At 40.5% G+C, this 19,062-nt stretch overlaps 1 protein-coding gene across 8 annotated transcripts in view; it reads right to left on the reverse strand.

Moving 5' to 3' along the window:
* LDLRAD3 (low density lipoprotein receptor class A domain containing 3) overlaps positions 1–19,062 on the reverse strand; it is a 111,749-nt gene that overhangs the window by 73,056 nt on the left and 19,631 nt on the right. For all 8 annotated transcript variants that reach the window (XM_054200124.1, XM_054200122.1, XM_054200123.1 and 5 more), the window contains exon 2: positions 3,995–4,141. In XM_054200124.1, the coding sequence (XP_054056099.1) occupies positions 3,995–4,141 (147 nt within the window). The remainder of the gene's footprint in view (positions 1–3,994; positions 4,142–19,062) is intronic.

Genomic DNA, 19,062 nt, shown 5'->3' on the forward strand with positions numbered 1-19,062 from the left:
ACATGAAACTTCCTCAGTGGGCAAGACAAAATACAGCATACTTGTCTTCACAGAAATACCAGTCCACAGTACCAAATGAATCCTGTAACCAAACGCCTATTCACACTTTAAAGCAAGGTTAAAGCCTTTCAATATGAACTAGTTAGTTGATGAGGAATCACACACAAGCAGCTTAAAGCATGTCTCAGAGTAGTAACACACTGGGAACTCAGCCATCTCATGCTGCTAATGCAACTCCTACGGCTTTGTCTTCACTATCAAGAGCTCAGCTAATGCAGAGCAACATCACAGCAGAAAGCAAAGGACTCCAACTGTGCTGCAAGGTAAGTTTTTTGTAAGTAGAGCCCTATTCTGATAGGAGGAAGGTAACAAAGCCTAGCCTAAAACAATTAAAAAAAATAAAAATATTTTATACCACACATGCTCCAACCCCTGCAACGCTAGCATGAAGCTCTCAAGCATGGCTGTCCTCCCTGCAGTTGCCTGACACAGGTAATACAGTACAACACACACTGGTACAATGACACAAGCAGATGCAACACACACACTTATACATTTTGAATGTCAACTGTTCTTACTTTTCAGCTGCTGTTTCTGCAGTCAAGAAGAACAATTGCTGGGTTTCTACATTCCCCTCTCCCACTCACTAAGGCCAGAGGATCTGAATTTTAATCACAATGCACTTCTTTAAAAAAGTGTTTAAAAAAAATGTTCAGCTTCTATCTCATCACTGGAAACTGATCGTGTACTAAGAAAAGAAAATTCCCAGTAGGCATACTCAAACCCTGGAACAGGTGCCCAGAAGGGCTGCGGACTCTCCATCCTTGGAAGTGTGCAAAACCTGACCAGACAAGGCCCTGAACAACCCTGCTCAAAGTTAGTCCTGCTCTGAGCAGGCAGCTGGATTAAATGACCTCCATATTCCTTTTCAGCCTAAGTAATCTAGGAACCTATCTTTACAGATTGACAAAAGCTGGGGTGGGGAGGAGAAGATACAAATGATTTTCCTTCTTTCTTTGTCCTTCTCAGACAAGATGGTAGGGCTGCCTTTCAATGCCTTAAGTCTGAGCTGAAAAGTAAGAAGAGCTGACATTCAAAACATGTAAGTGTGTGCATCACATCTGGTTGTGTCATTGTACCAGCGTGTGTTATTTGTGTCAGGCAACTCCAGGTAGGACAGCCATGCTTGAAAGTGTCACGCTAGCATTACAAGGGCTGCAGCAGATTCGGGCTGTATAAGCCCATCTAAATTTTGATTACTTTCTGATGTAAAAGACTGTTGGTAACACCTTAACAGTACACCATAAGAATGGGACCATTTTCAAAATTCATCAAAAGTGCAAACCAAACTTTCTTAGCTACACACACTGTATGTACATACCCACATGCATAAGTGGCTGAACTGTCCCTCTGAAGCTATTAGCAAGACTAGGTGCTTAGCAGGATTCAAAAGGGAGTATTTCCTGGGTTAGAAGGATTGTCCATCCTTGAAACATTAAGCCAACTTCCTCAATTCACACAGAAGCCAACAACTAACAATGCAAACCCTTTCCAGCTTCATTATTAATGCTGTAATTCTTTCTCCAAGTGACTCCTCTCACACCCCATGTCTCTGCCATGATGCACAGACTGTAGCTACACAGGCTACAGTGAATATCAGCATCCCACACACAGAGTGGCTGGTTCATTAGACGTGCTTCTTGGGGCAGCATACAGAGAGTTAAAAGCTGCCTATGAAAATGGAGAGGATGGAGATGCAGAACAGGCTGCTTGAAGCTCTCTGGATGTATGACAGAACCTTGTTTACATGAATATTAATTTTTTGTTTGGAGATTCAAATGAGCACTATCTCCATTCTGTTTTGGCTTATCTGACCCGTTAACAGCAGGCCAGCACAGGATATTAATCCCTTGCTCTCCCTGTTGTCTCTTTTCCATGCTAATTTTACATTTGTGAAGGTGATCAGACAGCAGATAGATGTATAGGAAGAGGAAAGAATAGTCTAATTATCTCAGTTAATTTGTGCAGAATCAAAAGAATGTTCATCCAGAAAACTGTCAGCCAATCAAGTGGGCTGGAAGTATTTAAATAAAAAACCTAAAGGACAATTCTACAGAAACTTAAATTCATAGTTGCAGCATAGCCTAGATCAGTGTGGTTCATTTGAGTCTGTCGTGACAAGAACACTTTATGAACTGTCATTTTGCAGCTATTTATATTTTATTGTCAGTTACTATGTTCGTTACTGCCTGCAATTCACTAGATTCAACTGATTTCGGTAAGGAAATTTTTGAACAGAGTCATAAAGTATATTTTCCTGTTACCAATTCATGGGTAAATACCCAGGCCCAGCCTTCATTAAGAAAATCTTCATTAAAGTTAAGGAAAATCTTCATTAAGATTTTCTAATTGTACCAGGTGAAAAATTCATGCAAGACAGAGGATGACAACATTCTTAGAGACAGAAAACCTCCTGGTTTGTATCCTGTAAGTACAGAGAAGTGCCATCGTTCAGCTTGTTTTAAGAAGTAGAAACAGCACACCAAAAGTCACGCTAGCAGCATATTCAGGAGCCAGCTAATGAGGAACCTGAGAGTCAGACAGCTGTTGTCATCAGGAACATCTCACTGAGAGGTACAGGTTGAACATTTGATATTTTTTATTCTTGCCAAAGCTCCCACTAATATAAATCCTTCTAGGGTTTAAACAGACATGCATGACAATGATCAATCCTTACAACAGGTCCATCCTTTCCGCAAGATTTTAAAATCTAAGTAAGAAAAATAAAATATTAACCTGTCCTCAACATTGCAACACAAGCCTGATGCTTTATAAAAGACCACAAAGCATCAGATATTTTATACAGTTACCTTTAATGCCTTAGAAAGGGAGAAAAGCTCACTGGCTTAAAGCAGAACTATGTATGGAGATTTCCACAGCATAGTTATTAAAGCCCCCTTATTTTAAAAGGGATGGGTAACTGGAGTTAGAGAGTCATCAAGTTAAAAAGCAAGAGCATTTAACAAAGCATAGTATTTCTAGTCAGTTAATCTGTAAGAAGCTATTCTTTCTCCATAAGCAAAGCTAATGATATCTTGGAAGCATCCTGGGAAAGGTAGGCTTCTTACTATTTGGTTTTAAGTTTAATAAAAACCCCCATAAAGCATAAAGGTAAAGGAGCAACATTTGTTAGACAAAAAGCAGTAAAACTTAGTTCTCAAATTTCTCAGTCGCTCTAGAATCACATGAAGTTTCAGTGTTTTTTCACTCCCAACCGGATTTCAAATCATAGTGTAATGCTGCAGCATAATCTTACTGTCTGGGTAAACGTGTAGGCTAGAAAATTTCATGGTAACTAATGGCTGAATAAGATTAACTAAACATTAATCAATGCTAAGAAAAAGATGAAATCACAAAGAACCAGATGAGACCTTTTTTAGCTCTTTAGAACTGGGAGTTCTGTAGGGAGGATTAAAACATGTAAACATTATGTAGCCAATTCGTTTGGTCTATTTTCCAGAAAGTGTTAAGTTTCAAAAGGTTAAGAATGATAACATTTTGTCAGGACAGAACAAAAATAACAGGATACAGTCAGCAATTTTGAAATGAAAGGAACTAATCTTGATGGTAGTGGAGGTCAACTTATAACACTAGGTCAGTGTGCTGAAGCAGTATATGCAGGATCCCTAAAAGTCACAGAGCATCACTCTTCTACTGGAAGCATCGTAAGTCAAGTCTGTCTCAATTTATCCATCTGTGAATAGGGACTTAGGTACCTGCTACCAAGTGCTGTATTAAAATTGGGCAATTTGAAGAACCTTAAAGACCTGAAATAATAAGAAAGGCTGTACATTTTTTCTAACAATAACTAAATTAAGAAACTGGCAGTAGCTTTGTTACCTTACCTAAAATACACTACAAAACACAGCAGTAACACGACCTAGCCAAGCCTTGTGATGTTAAGCATGTTAAGGTCATAGCAATCGTCACTTACGGCATTCCTTCTCATCACTGTCATCAAAGCAGTCCGGCAGTCCATCACACTGCCAGGCCCCTGGGATACAGCGCCCGTTACTGCACATGAAGTTTCCAGGAATGTTGCATTCATTTGTAAAGTTATTCCCAGGCAACAGTTGGCTCTCTGCAACAAACAAAACAGAGGAAAGTTTACAGGAGATTTTAAAAAAGGCAGCAAAAAGAGTCACTGACCAAGCTGTTTATTAGTGATTGAAGGAACATGAGACAAATGGATCTTGAACCTGGTTATTTTGCCATTATTCTATCAGTATCCTGAGTATGGTGCTTGGTAGCACTTTCTTTTTCCTAAATTATAATTTTGCCTGTTCTCCATTCACATTCCCCATTTTACAGATTTCTTTCTTGCTATTTTCTTTCTAGGAACATACATGCATCCTTCTATGTATCCTCTGGTCAAAACAAAGTTTGTCAAAAAAAAAATAATCTCTCTTTCACAGGGTCAGTCTAAACACAACTAAACCAGACAAGGCTACAAGAACGCAGCTCCATATTCCCATGTTTTTGTCAGATCAGTACTTAGGTTGCAGAATATTTTGTTGTTGTTGTTGGTTTTGTTACCCAAGGGCTAGGAACTAGGTTAACACATTGACTAATTCATACTAGGTTTTGAATTAAGTTTTAAAGATAATGCTGCTGATCAGTGTTAGAATTGAGCTTCTTGGTGTTAATATAGTCCCCTGGCACACAGCTGTCCGCAGGCTAGTAAGGCAGCTGGCACGCCTCAGTCTGCGAAGTGGAGGAGATTTAGTAGCTGGCTACTGGAGATCAAGAGAACAGTGCAGGAGGGAAACCTAGAGATATGCCTTCAAGGTTAAACACAGCTCTAGTCATTCATTTTAGTCTACTGTGTTTCCCCCTTTGTGCATTGGTTTTGGAATGCAGATATCACAGAAATGCAAACTTCAGGGAAGGAAGATGATGACACTCCATGGCTTTAATAAGCACCAAAATGGCATGCCATGTTGTCGAGCTGGGGGGAAGCTGCAGGACAAGGCAGCAAATGAGAGAAACAATATCCTTCCCCTTGTCTTCCTCTGCCATGTTTCAGACTAGACCCAGGCCACATACACTTGATCAGGCAAAAAACAGAAAATACAAGTCTTCCCACATAAGGGTGGAGGTGTCACAAAAATACGCCCTTCCTGCCTGCCCACATATCTTCATGGTTCAAAACCAGGAAAAATAAATTAAGCTAACATGCAGCTTAATAATTTATCTATCATTTACCTATTTTGAAGATAATTGCATGACTTTTGGAACCCTGGGGGAGCAGCAGAGCTGCAGTCAGACGACGGGTCTAAGCATGAGGCTTTCCAGAAACTCCTGAATCAGCAAAATGCAGATGGTTGCCTTCGTCCCTCGCCACATAGCAAAATGCTCCATCCCTGACACAGGCAAAACTGCTAAGTTTTACTTCACTGTTTCAAAAGATACATGATAGGAATACTTCAGGGAAGTATTTTTTTATGCCTATATCTGCCCCAAACAATGTATTTCCTCTTAAACGTTATTTCTTGCAAATGGCAGACTCTCCTGGGGAGGTTTTAAGAATCTGCCAGAACAGAGCAGATACCTTAACAGAAATTTGCTCCGAGCTGTTAAAAGACAAGGTAGTTCAGAAAGAGTTGGAAATAAGGTCTTCTTCTGAGGCAGATGGGCCAGTCTCAGCCACTGGCCACACACCCAGAACCACCTGTAACTCTCATGATATAGCACCTTAAAGAAAGAAAGTGACAGCCAGAAAAAAGCAAGCCCAGGCTATGCAGCTGGCAATTTGGCATCTTTTTGCTTTTAGCAGTTTCATTCAAACCTCAGTTTCATTCCCAGCATCGCTGCTCTTCTGATCCAGAAAGAAGGGGTTTGCTCTCCGCACTGCGACGGGAAAAGGCTACAGCCTAGAGCATGCTGGAAGAAGCTTGGCTGCAGCCCACTCAGGCAGGGCCTTCGCTGCTCCCCGCAGCTCCCAAGGAAACACCGTACCCAACTCTACACACCTGAAGTAGATCAGCAATGGAATGGTTTGTCCTTGGCTAGTCCTGCCATGAAGTACTGAACATATATGGCACTGTCAATAACGACCACAGGCTAGTGCAGCCTTACAGCATCACAACTAAGTTCTGCAGTTCTATGTTCATCCAGCAAGGGTTTGTTTTTTTTTTCCTTAAACCAGTGACTGAACACATTTACATCAGTCTTCGTATCGTTGACCTGTACCTGGTAAGTAATCACCAAACTAAAATAGCCACTCTTAAACAGCTACAGAGGGTGAAACTGTCAGTGTTACACAACCTCCTATTAGCAAACAGCTCTCAATGTGCTAATAACATCTCTGCCTGCAACTGGAGAAAACCTACCGCAGTACTACAAACTACAGCATGCCGCCACCAGATCAAGATATGAGAGAGATGAGATATTCTTTGCAATGTAAAAGCACAGCCAATATGCCACGTTCTCAAGTTATGAAGCATCCAAGCGCTTCAACAGCAGAACTGCACCTAGGCAGAAGCATCGAAAAGGTGTCATTCTCATGGCATCTCCCCCCTGTTGCTCTGCGCTAACTTCTTGTCTAACCTCATACCTACATCTCTCATCTAACCTGCTCCACTTCTGCATGGAAGCTGAACAAATTCAAAATGAAAAATCCTGCTCTCGATACTTAGTGAGACCTCTTCTAGACCTAGGCAAGTTGCTAGCTAAGAGCCAGCATCAGGTCTCACGGCTACCCATCTTAACTACAGGACTATCTTCTCCCCTCTAAGTATCACAGTGTTCCTAAGAAAACATGATAACTGGTTGCATTTCATGCACTGTAACACCTCCTGTGGAGAATAACCGAAGTTCAGCTCCTGTCAGATCTACCGCTGTTATCTTGCCTGAAAATCTTTAGCCGTGATCTCCACAATTCTTTAATGAAAAAATTTAGACCAAGCCAAATTATTTAAGAAATTTTTAGTTTCAAAAAGTAAAAAACACAAACCAAGAAATAAACTCCCAAAAAAAGCTACAGAGTCCCTGCTACTTTTAACAACTCCTCCAAATAAATGCTATTCTTCTACCCTACTAAATTGAAGCAACATTCCAGGAAGAGATACCAAGTTTTATTTGTTACCCAGTTCATTGTTTGTTTATAGGATTGCCTTTGTCATACAATAAATTTATCCTCAATGTTCTTCTAAAGCAAGGATATATTATTAACCTTTTTACCAAACAGGAAACAAAAGATACTGGCAGATCAAGTTACTTGCCAACAGCCCTAGACAAGCTGTGCTGCAGAATGGGAAAACAGAAGTCTGATGAAATCCAATTTCAAAGCAACAGCTATTTCTCTTAAAACGTGACCTTCATCAGGTGCTAGAAGAGAGCTGCAGGTTACAGACAGCAATCTGAGAGTCATAGTCAATCCATCTAGAAACTTGCTACATGCATTACTCCATCTCCAAAAAATCCATTGGTGGATAAAGAACTGTCAAAACAATTACACATGTGGAACTGTTTTAAATCATATTGCTCCTTTTGCTTCCTTCACTTTGTAAGTCTCCTCTATGGGATGTAAAAACCCCCAAAGAAATCCTCAGCGCGGTCATCACCTCCCAGCCCTCAGGAATGCGATGTTCCTGCCCACTCAGCGCACCGCCTGCTGCATAACTCAGGGGGGCTCTGCGCACGCACATGAGGAGGAGCCGTATTACAGACACACACACACAAGGCAGACATGGGAAGGACCAAACTAGATCATCTTGTCCATTTTTTCTAATAAGGTTGATACAGATGTCACGTTTTGCGCTGCCAATTTGCTATACTGCCTGTTGGCAGGGCAGAAATTCCTTCAATCTGGCAGAGCTGGCTTTCCAATAGTTGACGTATTTACCCTGCAGCCTCTTTGACTAATTTTGAATTCAACCCAAATATGAGCTACATGGATGTGTTCAGTTAAGTAAAGGAGAAAGGGAAAAAAGGGGAAAGAAGTAGTCCATTTTTACTACAACACATTGCTCACTTTAAGAAGCATACCATCTGGGCTGATTAAAAAAAGGGACTCGTGTTTCACTTTGAAGGGGACTAAGTAAGGAAAGCCAATCTGTTTTAGCAGCCACTTTCCAAAAATGTTAGCATCTAAGTATTTAATACTCACTAAAAAATAATCAGGGAAAAATAAAGAAAAGGACAAGTCATACTGAGCATTTCACACTGTATTAAGAAAGCAAGTCAAGGATATCTTTCACAAAAAAAAGACAACATTTACCTGAAAGCACTCCAGAGAACTGTGCACATTACAGAACAGATCACTACTGATGACACTGCTGCCTCTGTATCAGGAAGCGTAATCACTAAGAGTAGGCAGTCACCCTGGCCAAGGAGGTTTTGAGGAAGAAATACAAGACACTTATGTGTTGAACACCCTCATGAACAATGTCAGTAACTCCAGTCTCTTTCCAAAGAGGACCTATTGCCAAGGATGAAGCATGAACTCTTCACTCCCAAACCTTTGGTGTATATTTTGTAGCAATCCTGGGATCTTCACTGGATACTTTCAATGGATCACTGCTTAAAGTTTTTTCAAATGTGAAGAGAATTATTTTGATCCAGATTGGTATGTAGCTGTGAGGCCGAAGGGGAACTCATGATACTTTCCTGTCACACAATGCACACACTATGCTCCATACTTGAATGAATTCATCCTTTGTTTCTGCTTATCCCCTTGCTGGGTGTAAATCCACACCAGGTTTGCTTTCAGCACATAAGAAATCTGTTCTCACTCTACTGAAATCTGCAATGTGTTGTGAAAACAAAAGGAGAGAGAACAGAACAAGTCAGTAGCTGGAATTCGCAGCAAGATGGCATCGAAAAGACATAGCTTCAATACCTGTCAGTATTTGCTCACCAGCAAAACACAACACAACCAAAGAAAGGCAAGTGATAATGGCAGACTTGAACAAACACTTTTTGATTTTCCTCCATCATCTTAAGAGATAGCAAATAAGCAGTGCTAAGCACCCAGTAGGATATTACAAGATCTGATTCCTCAGAGACTGCAAAACAAATGCTTATATTCAGGTCCAGTTGCTTCTGTAAATTTAGCCGCTAAGGACAGATGTATCTTATGATACTGCTTTATGTTGACATGAAGCATCTGACTCACTCCACATCTACTAATGCAGACGATGCACCCAGAAGAGCATGAAGGAACTCCAAACATTATGCTTTGCCTATAAATTTCAGTTTAACACGTGCATGCATAAACTTCACTGGCAATAGATATATGTTGTCAGCAAGATAGCACCAGGGGAATTAAGGTAGGCTTGGTGCCTTGCCAGAACAGAAGAAAAGCATCCCAGCACACATTCAGGCTGGCTTTGGGAAGCAAAGAATAAGACAAGCTCTCTTTTGCTCTGCCATGAAGCCTCTGACAACACCTAAGCCATCTGTCACAAGTAAAGGACACCTGCCAGTGATTATCTGACAACTTAAATCCCCTTGAACAGTTTTAATCCCTATCCTCCCCTATCCTCATTTAAACTGCCTGATTATTACATTGCTTATGCAACATTAGAAGTTATGAAGGTTATTTGCAATGGCAGATTGACAGCCCCACTGCAATACAAGTGCTCAAAAACGTTTCTTCACTGAAGCAGCAGGTAAATTATTGATTATTCAAGGAGCAGCTCACTGTTCAGGTTTAACTTTCCCCCCTTCAGTTTTCTAACGATGATCCATAAGATGCAATATATTCAATATTTAGCATTTTCAAGATTTGAAATGGATCAGGCCTAGTCAAAAGAGCAGAAACTCCTGTGGTTACTTCCAATTAACACTAAATATTACAGAGGCAAGACAAAATCAATGGGAAAAGCCTTTTTAGAGCACTAAAAAGGATAGCTTCTTTCAATTTAGACAGGAAAATCTACAGTGGGAACACAGACTACTATCAGGTGCCCATCCTTCACCCATTAACTCCTCACAGCAAAAGCCGATAATCTCCACCACAAATAATACAATATGCATAGAATATCTTTTTCTAAATATCTTACAGTGTTAGTTTAAGCAATTGGCACATTCCCTATAGCAGGTGGCTGTATTTCAGCACTTAGCCATGCAAGCCCCTGAATTAAATATAATCTTCTAAATCATTCCTTAATAAACAACCATTTGCTTTTTCCTTGCAACACCATGTGCAGGAAGTGAGCTAAGGTGAACAGGCTTACTTTAATCCTACAGCCATCATGGCTGGATTCTATATTTGAGGAACCAGGCACTTCACTAGAGCCCCCACATTTGCTTGTCTCCAGTGCAGCTGCTTGAGTGCACACCAAAAATACATACATCTCCGACGTCTGCGGACTCTTAGCAGAGTTTGCATGGTGGAAGAGAAACAGGCTATGGGCCATTAACAGTACAGAGTGAAGACAGCTGCAAACTAGTACAAGTTTAAACAGAAAAAGGAGGAAGAGGAGAGGAGGAAGAAATACCTATTTAGATTACTGAACTGGGTGCACCTTGAAAGAGAAGCAGTCCCCAGCAAGAAGGGCAAATGGAGATTATACACTATTCTTATGCAAACTAAAGCTACCCAACCAGATTACTTCCTTACAGAAGCAGCAGAGGTAAATATATCTTATTCTTAACACCTTTGAGGGATGTACTGCTATAACACCACCCTGAGGATAACATTATTTTTTTGTCTTCATAAAAAGAAAAGACTAAAGGATTTAAGCACAATACCACAGAAGATACCTACACCAGATCTTTGGGACAGAATTTAGATTTCATGATCCCAGTCTCTGCTTTAGCAATACACTTGTAATTACTTGCCAACAGGAGTCAAATAAACAGGAGTGCTTGTATCAAACAGCTGTACCTAAGAGAAATTAAATGGGGTTAGGGGTGAAGGAGGAGACAACAAGCTCATGCATCCCATCACACTACTCTGGTCTCCCGACAACCAGGCCAAGCTGACATTGTGCCTGAAAAATATGAAGGTTATGCCTGAACTGTGACAGCAGCGAGACCGAGTCTGATTCATTCACTTATGAATTTAAGCATTTAACTCCAAGAAGTGCACATGCTGCTCCACACAACAACAAAAGAATGATGGAGTTGAGCCCTTTTTATGCTCTGGTGAATAACATTTATCATCAGGCACAAGGCAATGGAGTCATCCCATGGTTTACCTTTCTCCCTAATTTTGGTTAGTGGAGACTCCTGGATATTCACGGGCAAAAGGGGTCTGTACATAACCCCCAACTTCTTTCTTCGGACTATAAAGGCCACATGAGTGAACGGTTATCTTAAGTGAACAGTTTCCCCATCCTGCTTGCCCTCAAACCCTCAAGATAACTTATCACTGAAGACCAACTCAGACAAACTCATTCACCCAACCCCTACAGTAAGATCAATACTCCAAATTTAGGACTGTTTTGTTTATCCCTGACTCCTCTCCAGTTCCTCCCCTTCCCGCCAGTGTTTAAGCAAACTATGAAAACCGTTACTGTGCAATGAATTAGAACATGCAGTTACACAGAACCCTCTAATAATTAACATCCTCTGGAAAGGAAACATTTTCTCTAACTATGTGTTCCTCATACTTTCAGAAGAGCTTAGATATTATATCTGGGCACTTAAAACAAAGCTAATGCAATCCAAAATAAAAATCTGAAATACAAAGAACATACTGCACCAATTGTTATCTTCAGGCTACTGAAGAGTGACTCTTTTCTAATCGTTTCATCTTACCCATAGGTTATTATTACTATCTTTCTGATCCTAACAAAAATAGCAGAAGACATTGTCACAAGGAAATATTCCACAGCAGTCCAACAGAACAAAAGCAGGACTCACACACCCCCACCCCCAGAGGGAACCTGCTCTCTGACAGAGGAAAGATGACCAGGACTGTCTCCACGTCAGCTCCACAGTCAGATTCTTAATCACCTTAACTTCAGTGCAGCTTAAAGTCAGGTACACATTCGTACATCTTGGTAACCAGAACAAGGAGAGAAACCGTTGCTGCTAGACAGGTCCACAGGATCTTCAGTTTATTGAAGTAATGTGCATAATTAGCAGGGAAAAGTGAAAAGGTAAGATCAGCAGACGTTGGGGGATTCTTTTACTTTCTACTGCACCAGGAGAAGCTCACGTTTGGGATTTTGGTACAGCAGTGGGCACAGTTATTTACAGACCATTAAGGCTTTCAAACAGCAGTCAGAGACGATCACTGACTTGGGGCTTTCGGTCTTCAGAAGATGCCTCCTTTATCACAGTGCTTTGAGTCACAGGGCAGTGGCGTTCCTTGCTTGAAATCACTCCTAGCAATTTATCAGCTCTACTCCAAACATCAGCATGTTAACAGGACCACTTGCCTTTTCACTTCCTAGTAAAAGGCACTGCTTCTGAAGGCACAGTCCCGTATCTAGACAGATTATTTGGAAGTTCAGCTTCAGCATCAGAAAACAATAGTCATCTTCACAGGCTGTGTGACAGACCTGCCTGTTTCTAAACAGCTCAGGCTCTACCGTCCAGGCTAGTGCCAACAGTTTGGCTTAGAGTAACACGGTGTTGTTTCCCAGGAGAGACACTGTTGCATGAAGCTTTGCTTTGACTGCAACCAGGTTAGTGTCTAATCCTTTCCCAGATGTTCCCTGGCTAGAAATGCATACTTTTTGAATTTAACTTCAAGCTTTAATTTAATGGAAGAACATGACAGTACTGGTGGCAAAAAAATAAACAGTATAAATACATATCAAAAAATGCAACTGAGTGCCTTGATGAGGGTAGCAGCAAAACCAGCAAGAACGAACATAAAACTACAGATGTAATTTTTGTATTCAAATCTGCTAAAAGCAAAGCTAATCCTTTTTATTTTATACCCTCCATACTCAGTAACTTTCAACACACTTATTAAAGACCGGACCTGTGTATATAGAAAAGAATCCAATTTCTTCATGTACCACGTATATCATACATTCATCACTGTACCTCAGCCACCTTACAACAAAAGGCAACAGTAAGTCACCTCACAGACCGCATTACAAACTACAGGCACCTAGAGAAGGACAGAAAAGATAACTGGTTTTAGCATCTCAGAAGAGAGTATTTTTATCTTGTTTTGCTCAGCCTCTCTACCTTTGAGAAAAGATTTCTCTGCACGACCACAGTTAGGTATATTATCCTCCTCTTGGACAGATTCAGACCATGCTTTGAAGAAAAAGTAAATCAAGTTATACCATAACTAGTGTCAGATGAATAAAAGTACAAGTACCTGACACAGTGAAGAACCTCAGATTACTCTGCTAGTTATGCCTTAAAAGCCTGGATTTTTAAAAAGGGAAGGAGGCCTTGGTAAGCTTTACGATCAATAGAGTATCAGCTGTCCTCCCACAGACAACGCTGCTGTACCTCACCAAACTGAATAAATATGCTGTCTGCATCAAGACAGCACTATCTGGTAATTTGGTATTAAGAACCCTGAAAACACAGCCCAAATTATTCTCAACAGGGCACAGACATAAAAAGACTAAACAGAGACTAAGTAATCTCAGTCTTATGTATCAAACTACCATCAATATCAAATCCTTACATCAAACTCCCCCCATGAGTATGATTGCAGAAGATCTTGGATTCATAGACCTCATGCTCAAATTACTACCCACCATCATTTTGGAAGATAAAAATCCACTTGATTTTCACAGCTTTTAAACGTCAGCTTTCTTAGGAACAGAGATATCTGAAATACTTTCTAAAGAAGCAGGACTGTTGCGGGTTGCAACATCAGCTCTGGCTGCTGGTGTGACCCACTGCTTTTATCAGGGCTGGCAGGGGGAGCTGACCAGAAAGCTAAATGATACCAACCACAGCCAGGGAGATGTTTACATTCCTCTGCCTACAACAACTCTTACTGCTGAAACTCTTCCTCCACCAGTCTCATCTCACTGCTTACTCTGCTGATAAGATAGGGTAAGAGAAACGTACTTGTGGCCAACATCCACCTAGTGATAAGATTTCCAAGCTGAATCTTATCTTCTTTCTTCAAAAGGAGGAAGTCTGAGCACTAATCCTGAATGGCCTATTGATAGGGAGGAAAGAAAAGAAATACAGTCTCATATCAACAGATAAACACCTCGAAGGTGGGAGGAGTACTACTAATAAGTTTTAGCTTATTCAAGGATCTTTCCTAGGGATTCAATACAAATTTGCCTTTATTTCAAAAGCTGCTGAGACAATTAAATTCCATCTGCAAAACACAACAGAACATGAAATTTTAAAATGCTCTCGCAATACAGGGCCTAATCACTCATCCATAAATCTGGCCTTTAAATATTCATGCGAGATTAAACCAAACTGCTACATACAGATCTGTATATAGTTACTTTCTGCTGTTAGGTTTTAGCTACTTGTTCTCTCAGCAAACACAGCCTTCTTTGTCTAACATCTTCCTTGGCAACAGGATACTTCCAAGAGCATCATCCAGTATAAATCATAAGCTTGTGTAAACTAGTTAAGGACAGATGGCAGAACTGGACGGTAAATCTTATACAAAGTGAACACCGAGATTAAAGAAAGATGTATCATTCAATTAAATTATAGGAAAGGTAAGAAAAGGAATAAAGAATGACAAAGTTTGAACTGAAGTTATATTTGGGATTTTGTGGCATAGCTGCAGAACCATTAGAAATCCCATCAGTTCGGTTCAGGTATACACATTTGAGACAAGATGGTAAAGAAATATTTGTCCAACCAATACCTAGCAAGCTGCACAGCCAGAACAAAAGTGAATCCAATGTCTAAAATTAATCAAATTTAAAGGGATAACCTACAACAACAGAAGCGATAAACAGAAATTCCATTTAGCAACAAACACTTTGGGGGAGGGGGGGGGGTTGGGTTGGTTTGTTTTTCTAACAATTGGAAGGGGCTAGGTTTAAGTTTCCTCACACAATACTCCATGTCAAAAAAAATCTACCTAGTACAATTAAGTTTAAATTTCCTAGTCACAGAATCTGAACATTTACTTTAAAAGGTCAAAGTTTTTTAATTGCTCTTTGAGACTTGATTCTGTAAGGACATTTTTGCACTATGCAGATGCAAGAGGTCATAAGAGGCAGCTGTTAACCACATTTTCTTGCTTAAAAACATGTATTAAATTATGTGTACTTAGGGGTCTTCAAATATGACGGTTAGCTGTGTAAACTCTGGATGTTCAGCCTTACTAGCTGGGCAGGTTCTTTTAGGAAGAAAAAATCCCACAGTTGTTCTGTCTGGAGAAAATAATTGAATTCACTGTTGGTTTATTTCCCCAAGTGCAAGTGCTACTTCCAGCTGTTCTGTTGTGCCATACAATGATGACTTAAAGGGTGCTCCAATGAGAGGTAATCACAAGGAGTGGCAGCAGTGAACTGTGAGGCTGTAAATGTGTTTCAGAAAAAATATTCTATGTCAGTTGCTCTAGGAGCATTTCACTATGGCAGTGGTTAAAGTACGCCATAACTTATAAGCATAAAAGGCACTGAAGTCCTTTGGAGTTGGTACCCGATACTGGACACACTATTCCTCTCTACATCTCAGCATACAAAAACAACAATGCCCAAATATGCAGTAATACAAAAATATGGAAGGGGAGGAGAGCAAGGAAAAAGTTGTAACTAAGAAGGAGAATGCCAATCTCATCCCTCAGCAAGACGCTAACGAGGTATCATCTTACCCCTTCTCCAATGAATAGTCACTCAGCACTTATAAGAATATTTAGTATTTCTGTAGTCTTCTGTCCCACCACACAGATCACACACAGAATCAACCTCTGCAAATGAATGCAGTTTAAGCAAGAGCTACACATTACAGGAAAAAAACCAAACCCATAACCAGAAACTCTTAACTGGTAGGCAGAAGAGGAGGAAAAGTGAAGAAAAAGAAAACCCACCAAAAAACCAACCTCTGCACCTCCAAAGACCTTTAGAGTCCAAATATGTAAGAAGATGACAGTACAGAATGATATTACTGGTCAGTGGCAAAAGCACTACATCAAAACTAACCATGGATGCTTTTTTTTCATAGCTGTGATTAGCTAAAGGTGCATCTCCTCAACAGCTTAAGCTGATTTAAATCAGAGCTAGTAGCCCCATCTTTCTCCCACCCCGCTATAAATTCCTGTCTTCCCTCTTACTATCCAGAGGCATAAACTTTACCACACATGGGCAACAAGCTTTCAAAAAGTTAACCTAAAAGACTTTCATTCCAGCACTGTCTGAATCAACCCACCGCCAAGTTTCAAGAGCATCTGCCATCACAGAAGAGAGGGAGAGGAATACACATGCCCTGGAACGAGGGACAGCCCAAACACCTTATGCTGCTGTGGAAATGCGCCCCTAGGTTAAGAGCAAGACAAGGACTGTAGCCTTTTCTCAGGCTAAATCAGATAACCTAAACACAAAACACTCCTGCCATTTTCAATTCCAAGAGACATCATGTAGTCTAATAAAGTTGCATGTCCTTAACAACTATGCCACAATTCCTTCTTTAAGCAGCAAAGGAAAGTTTTCAAGAGCAATAATGGTCTTTGCAGTTGCATACCAAAGTCTTCCCCAGTAAGGAAAGCTGCATGTCAGAACCAGACATGCCACGCTATGTCCCAGCAAGTATGTAGGTGGTGAAGGCTGGTACCTCATGCTGACATCTTACTGGCGAATGACCATTTGATAAGTGTGCTAGGCACAGAACGTGCAGGGCTCTGAAAGCAAACTCACTGTGTAACCATGGTGGAGAAAGCAAAACAAGATGAAGTTACGATAACGATATCCTCCTGATAATATCAGGACAGTAATTTATGCATTTAGGATCTGACTGCATGTCTGTACAGCACGTCAGGAGAGGAAAGGGGAAAGTAAGTTGTGGTATCAGTAACAAGGGAAAAACTTGGGCTGTGTGACTACATGAAAAGGCCACACCTTGGAAAGAACCTGCAAGACACAGCTGGGATGTGAGGCTCTGCAGAACAGCCAAGTCCAAGAAAGACCAGGATGCAGGCCAGAGTAACAAAACATCAACAATGTCCGTAACGGTAAAGAAATAACTCATAACCTCTCACTCAACAACACTGAGCTAATTTCCAAGTGTGAGGAGACTGATGACAGATAACCACAATTTTAATCTAGACAAAGAGAGACAGATATGCAGACTTCCCTACCCCGGGAAGGCAACTCAGCTGCTGCTTTGAAGTCTTGCCCTAAGAACAGAAAACAAGATGACCAGAAACATCTCTCCTGAGGTTCCTAAAAAAATCTGGAAGAGGAACAAGAATGGTTTTCCAAACAATACATTGAAGCAACAGTTAAATTTAGGAGAAGAGTTAGCAGAAGACAATCAGAGACAAGGAGAGGCAACAGTTTAAGAAGAGAATGACTGTACTAAACGCTAGTGACAGCAAACAGCCAGTGAAGAACAGGTAGTGTTCCTAAACAGAAGCATTAAGTAGAAATAGATAACTTCTTCAAATAGAAATGCAAATCCTACAAAGAGATAAGAGACTGAAAAGAGGGCATACATGAAGACCACGTGAGTTGGGTGACAAAACATGGTGCAAAGTGAACTTAGAACACCCCTGAATCTTCAAGGGGAAAGGAAACTCATTCCCCTCCAGCTGCAATGATAATGCAGAAGTGGACATACACATCTTTACAAAAAGCAATTTCAATATAACAAGCCAAACTAGAGCCTTGATTTCAGAGTTTCATCATGTTGGGTTATAATCAGCCAATTTTCATCCACCCTATATTGAAAACATGACAAGCCATAGCACAGCCACAGCAACACCCTTTAGATGGTCCGGGACCTCACACCATTCTCACACTATTTTGGAGATTACTGCTAATATACTGCTCTAATTCAATAGTGAGATATCACAGGACACAAGCCTCTTAAAATGTCATGCCCTAGGCCTATTTGAAGAGATTTTGCCGTTACTTTAGACTGGAGAGGTTTCTTTTATAAAAGGTGGTGTGCATTTGCCCCTTTCCCATAGCTCTAGTCACATGTCCTCCACTAGACAAGCCTCAAAGAGAGTTAAGTGGGGGCAGAAGATGGGGATCAGGAATGACAGATGTATACAAGAACTGCTTATTTATTTGAAGTTGGGAATTTCCCATAATCACTACCCGAGATCTAGAAAATAACCACCTACCTAAAGCGTGACTTTCTCCCATTCAAACTGAGCTCTTTGATGTGCTTTATACAGTAATAATAATAATTTATATGGAAGATAAAGTGACTCAGTATTTGCTGCACGGATTGGATTTCTGCTGCTTTCTGTAAGCAAATCAATAACAGAAAAATAAATGGCATTTATATTTTGTCAATGGGAACCATGCTGTTAGGAAGATACATGGCAGGGATTATATTGAAGTGAGAGACTCATTCTTTTCACAGGAGTTCAGTTTCACCTTATCTATTTCACTTATTCACGGTGCCAGAAGCCCTAGGTGAGAGCAATGATGTTTTTCCATTGTAGAGGAAAGTATACAGTGGCCCCACACAAATGGGATGTTAATGCAAGATGCATAGTGTGGCTGTGCAATCTTTCTGCAAGGCACTGGTGACCAATTCTTTCCAGCAAATACTGCCACAGCAAGACACCATCCATGCACACTATATATTACAACATGCTTTTGAGCTAGCTGTAGAATCAGGAGTTTGTTTGCAATATAGGCAATCTTGGATTTTGGCTCTTTCAACAGTTGCTGTGTTTAACAGCAGAGTGAAGAGTGAAGAATACTGGAATGAAGATAGACAGAGGAAGATTTAGCAAAAAGCAGAAAAACTTGACACATGCATGAGAAAAATCAATGTTTCCCCAGAAGCTGTGGAGGCAACTGTGGTCAACGTCTCTGGAAAGGGCCACACAAGAAACAGTCCAGGATTTAGTCTATGTGGTATACAAGCTTTCTTCCCTTTCACATTTTTTGCTGCTTCTTTGATTCCTGCCAAGTCTGTTTCCTTTATTTCCTAAAACCCTCTGAACAGTTTCCAATAAAGAAAAGT

Source organism: Rissa tridactyla, chromosome 4, assembly GCF_028500815.1.
Source record: "Rissa tridactyla isolate bRisTri1 chromosome 4, bRisTri1.patW.cur.20221130, whole genome shotgun sequence".
Classification (NCBI taxonomy): Eukaryota; Metazoa; Chordata; class Aves; order Charadriiformes; family Laridae; genus Rissa; species Rissa tridactyla.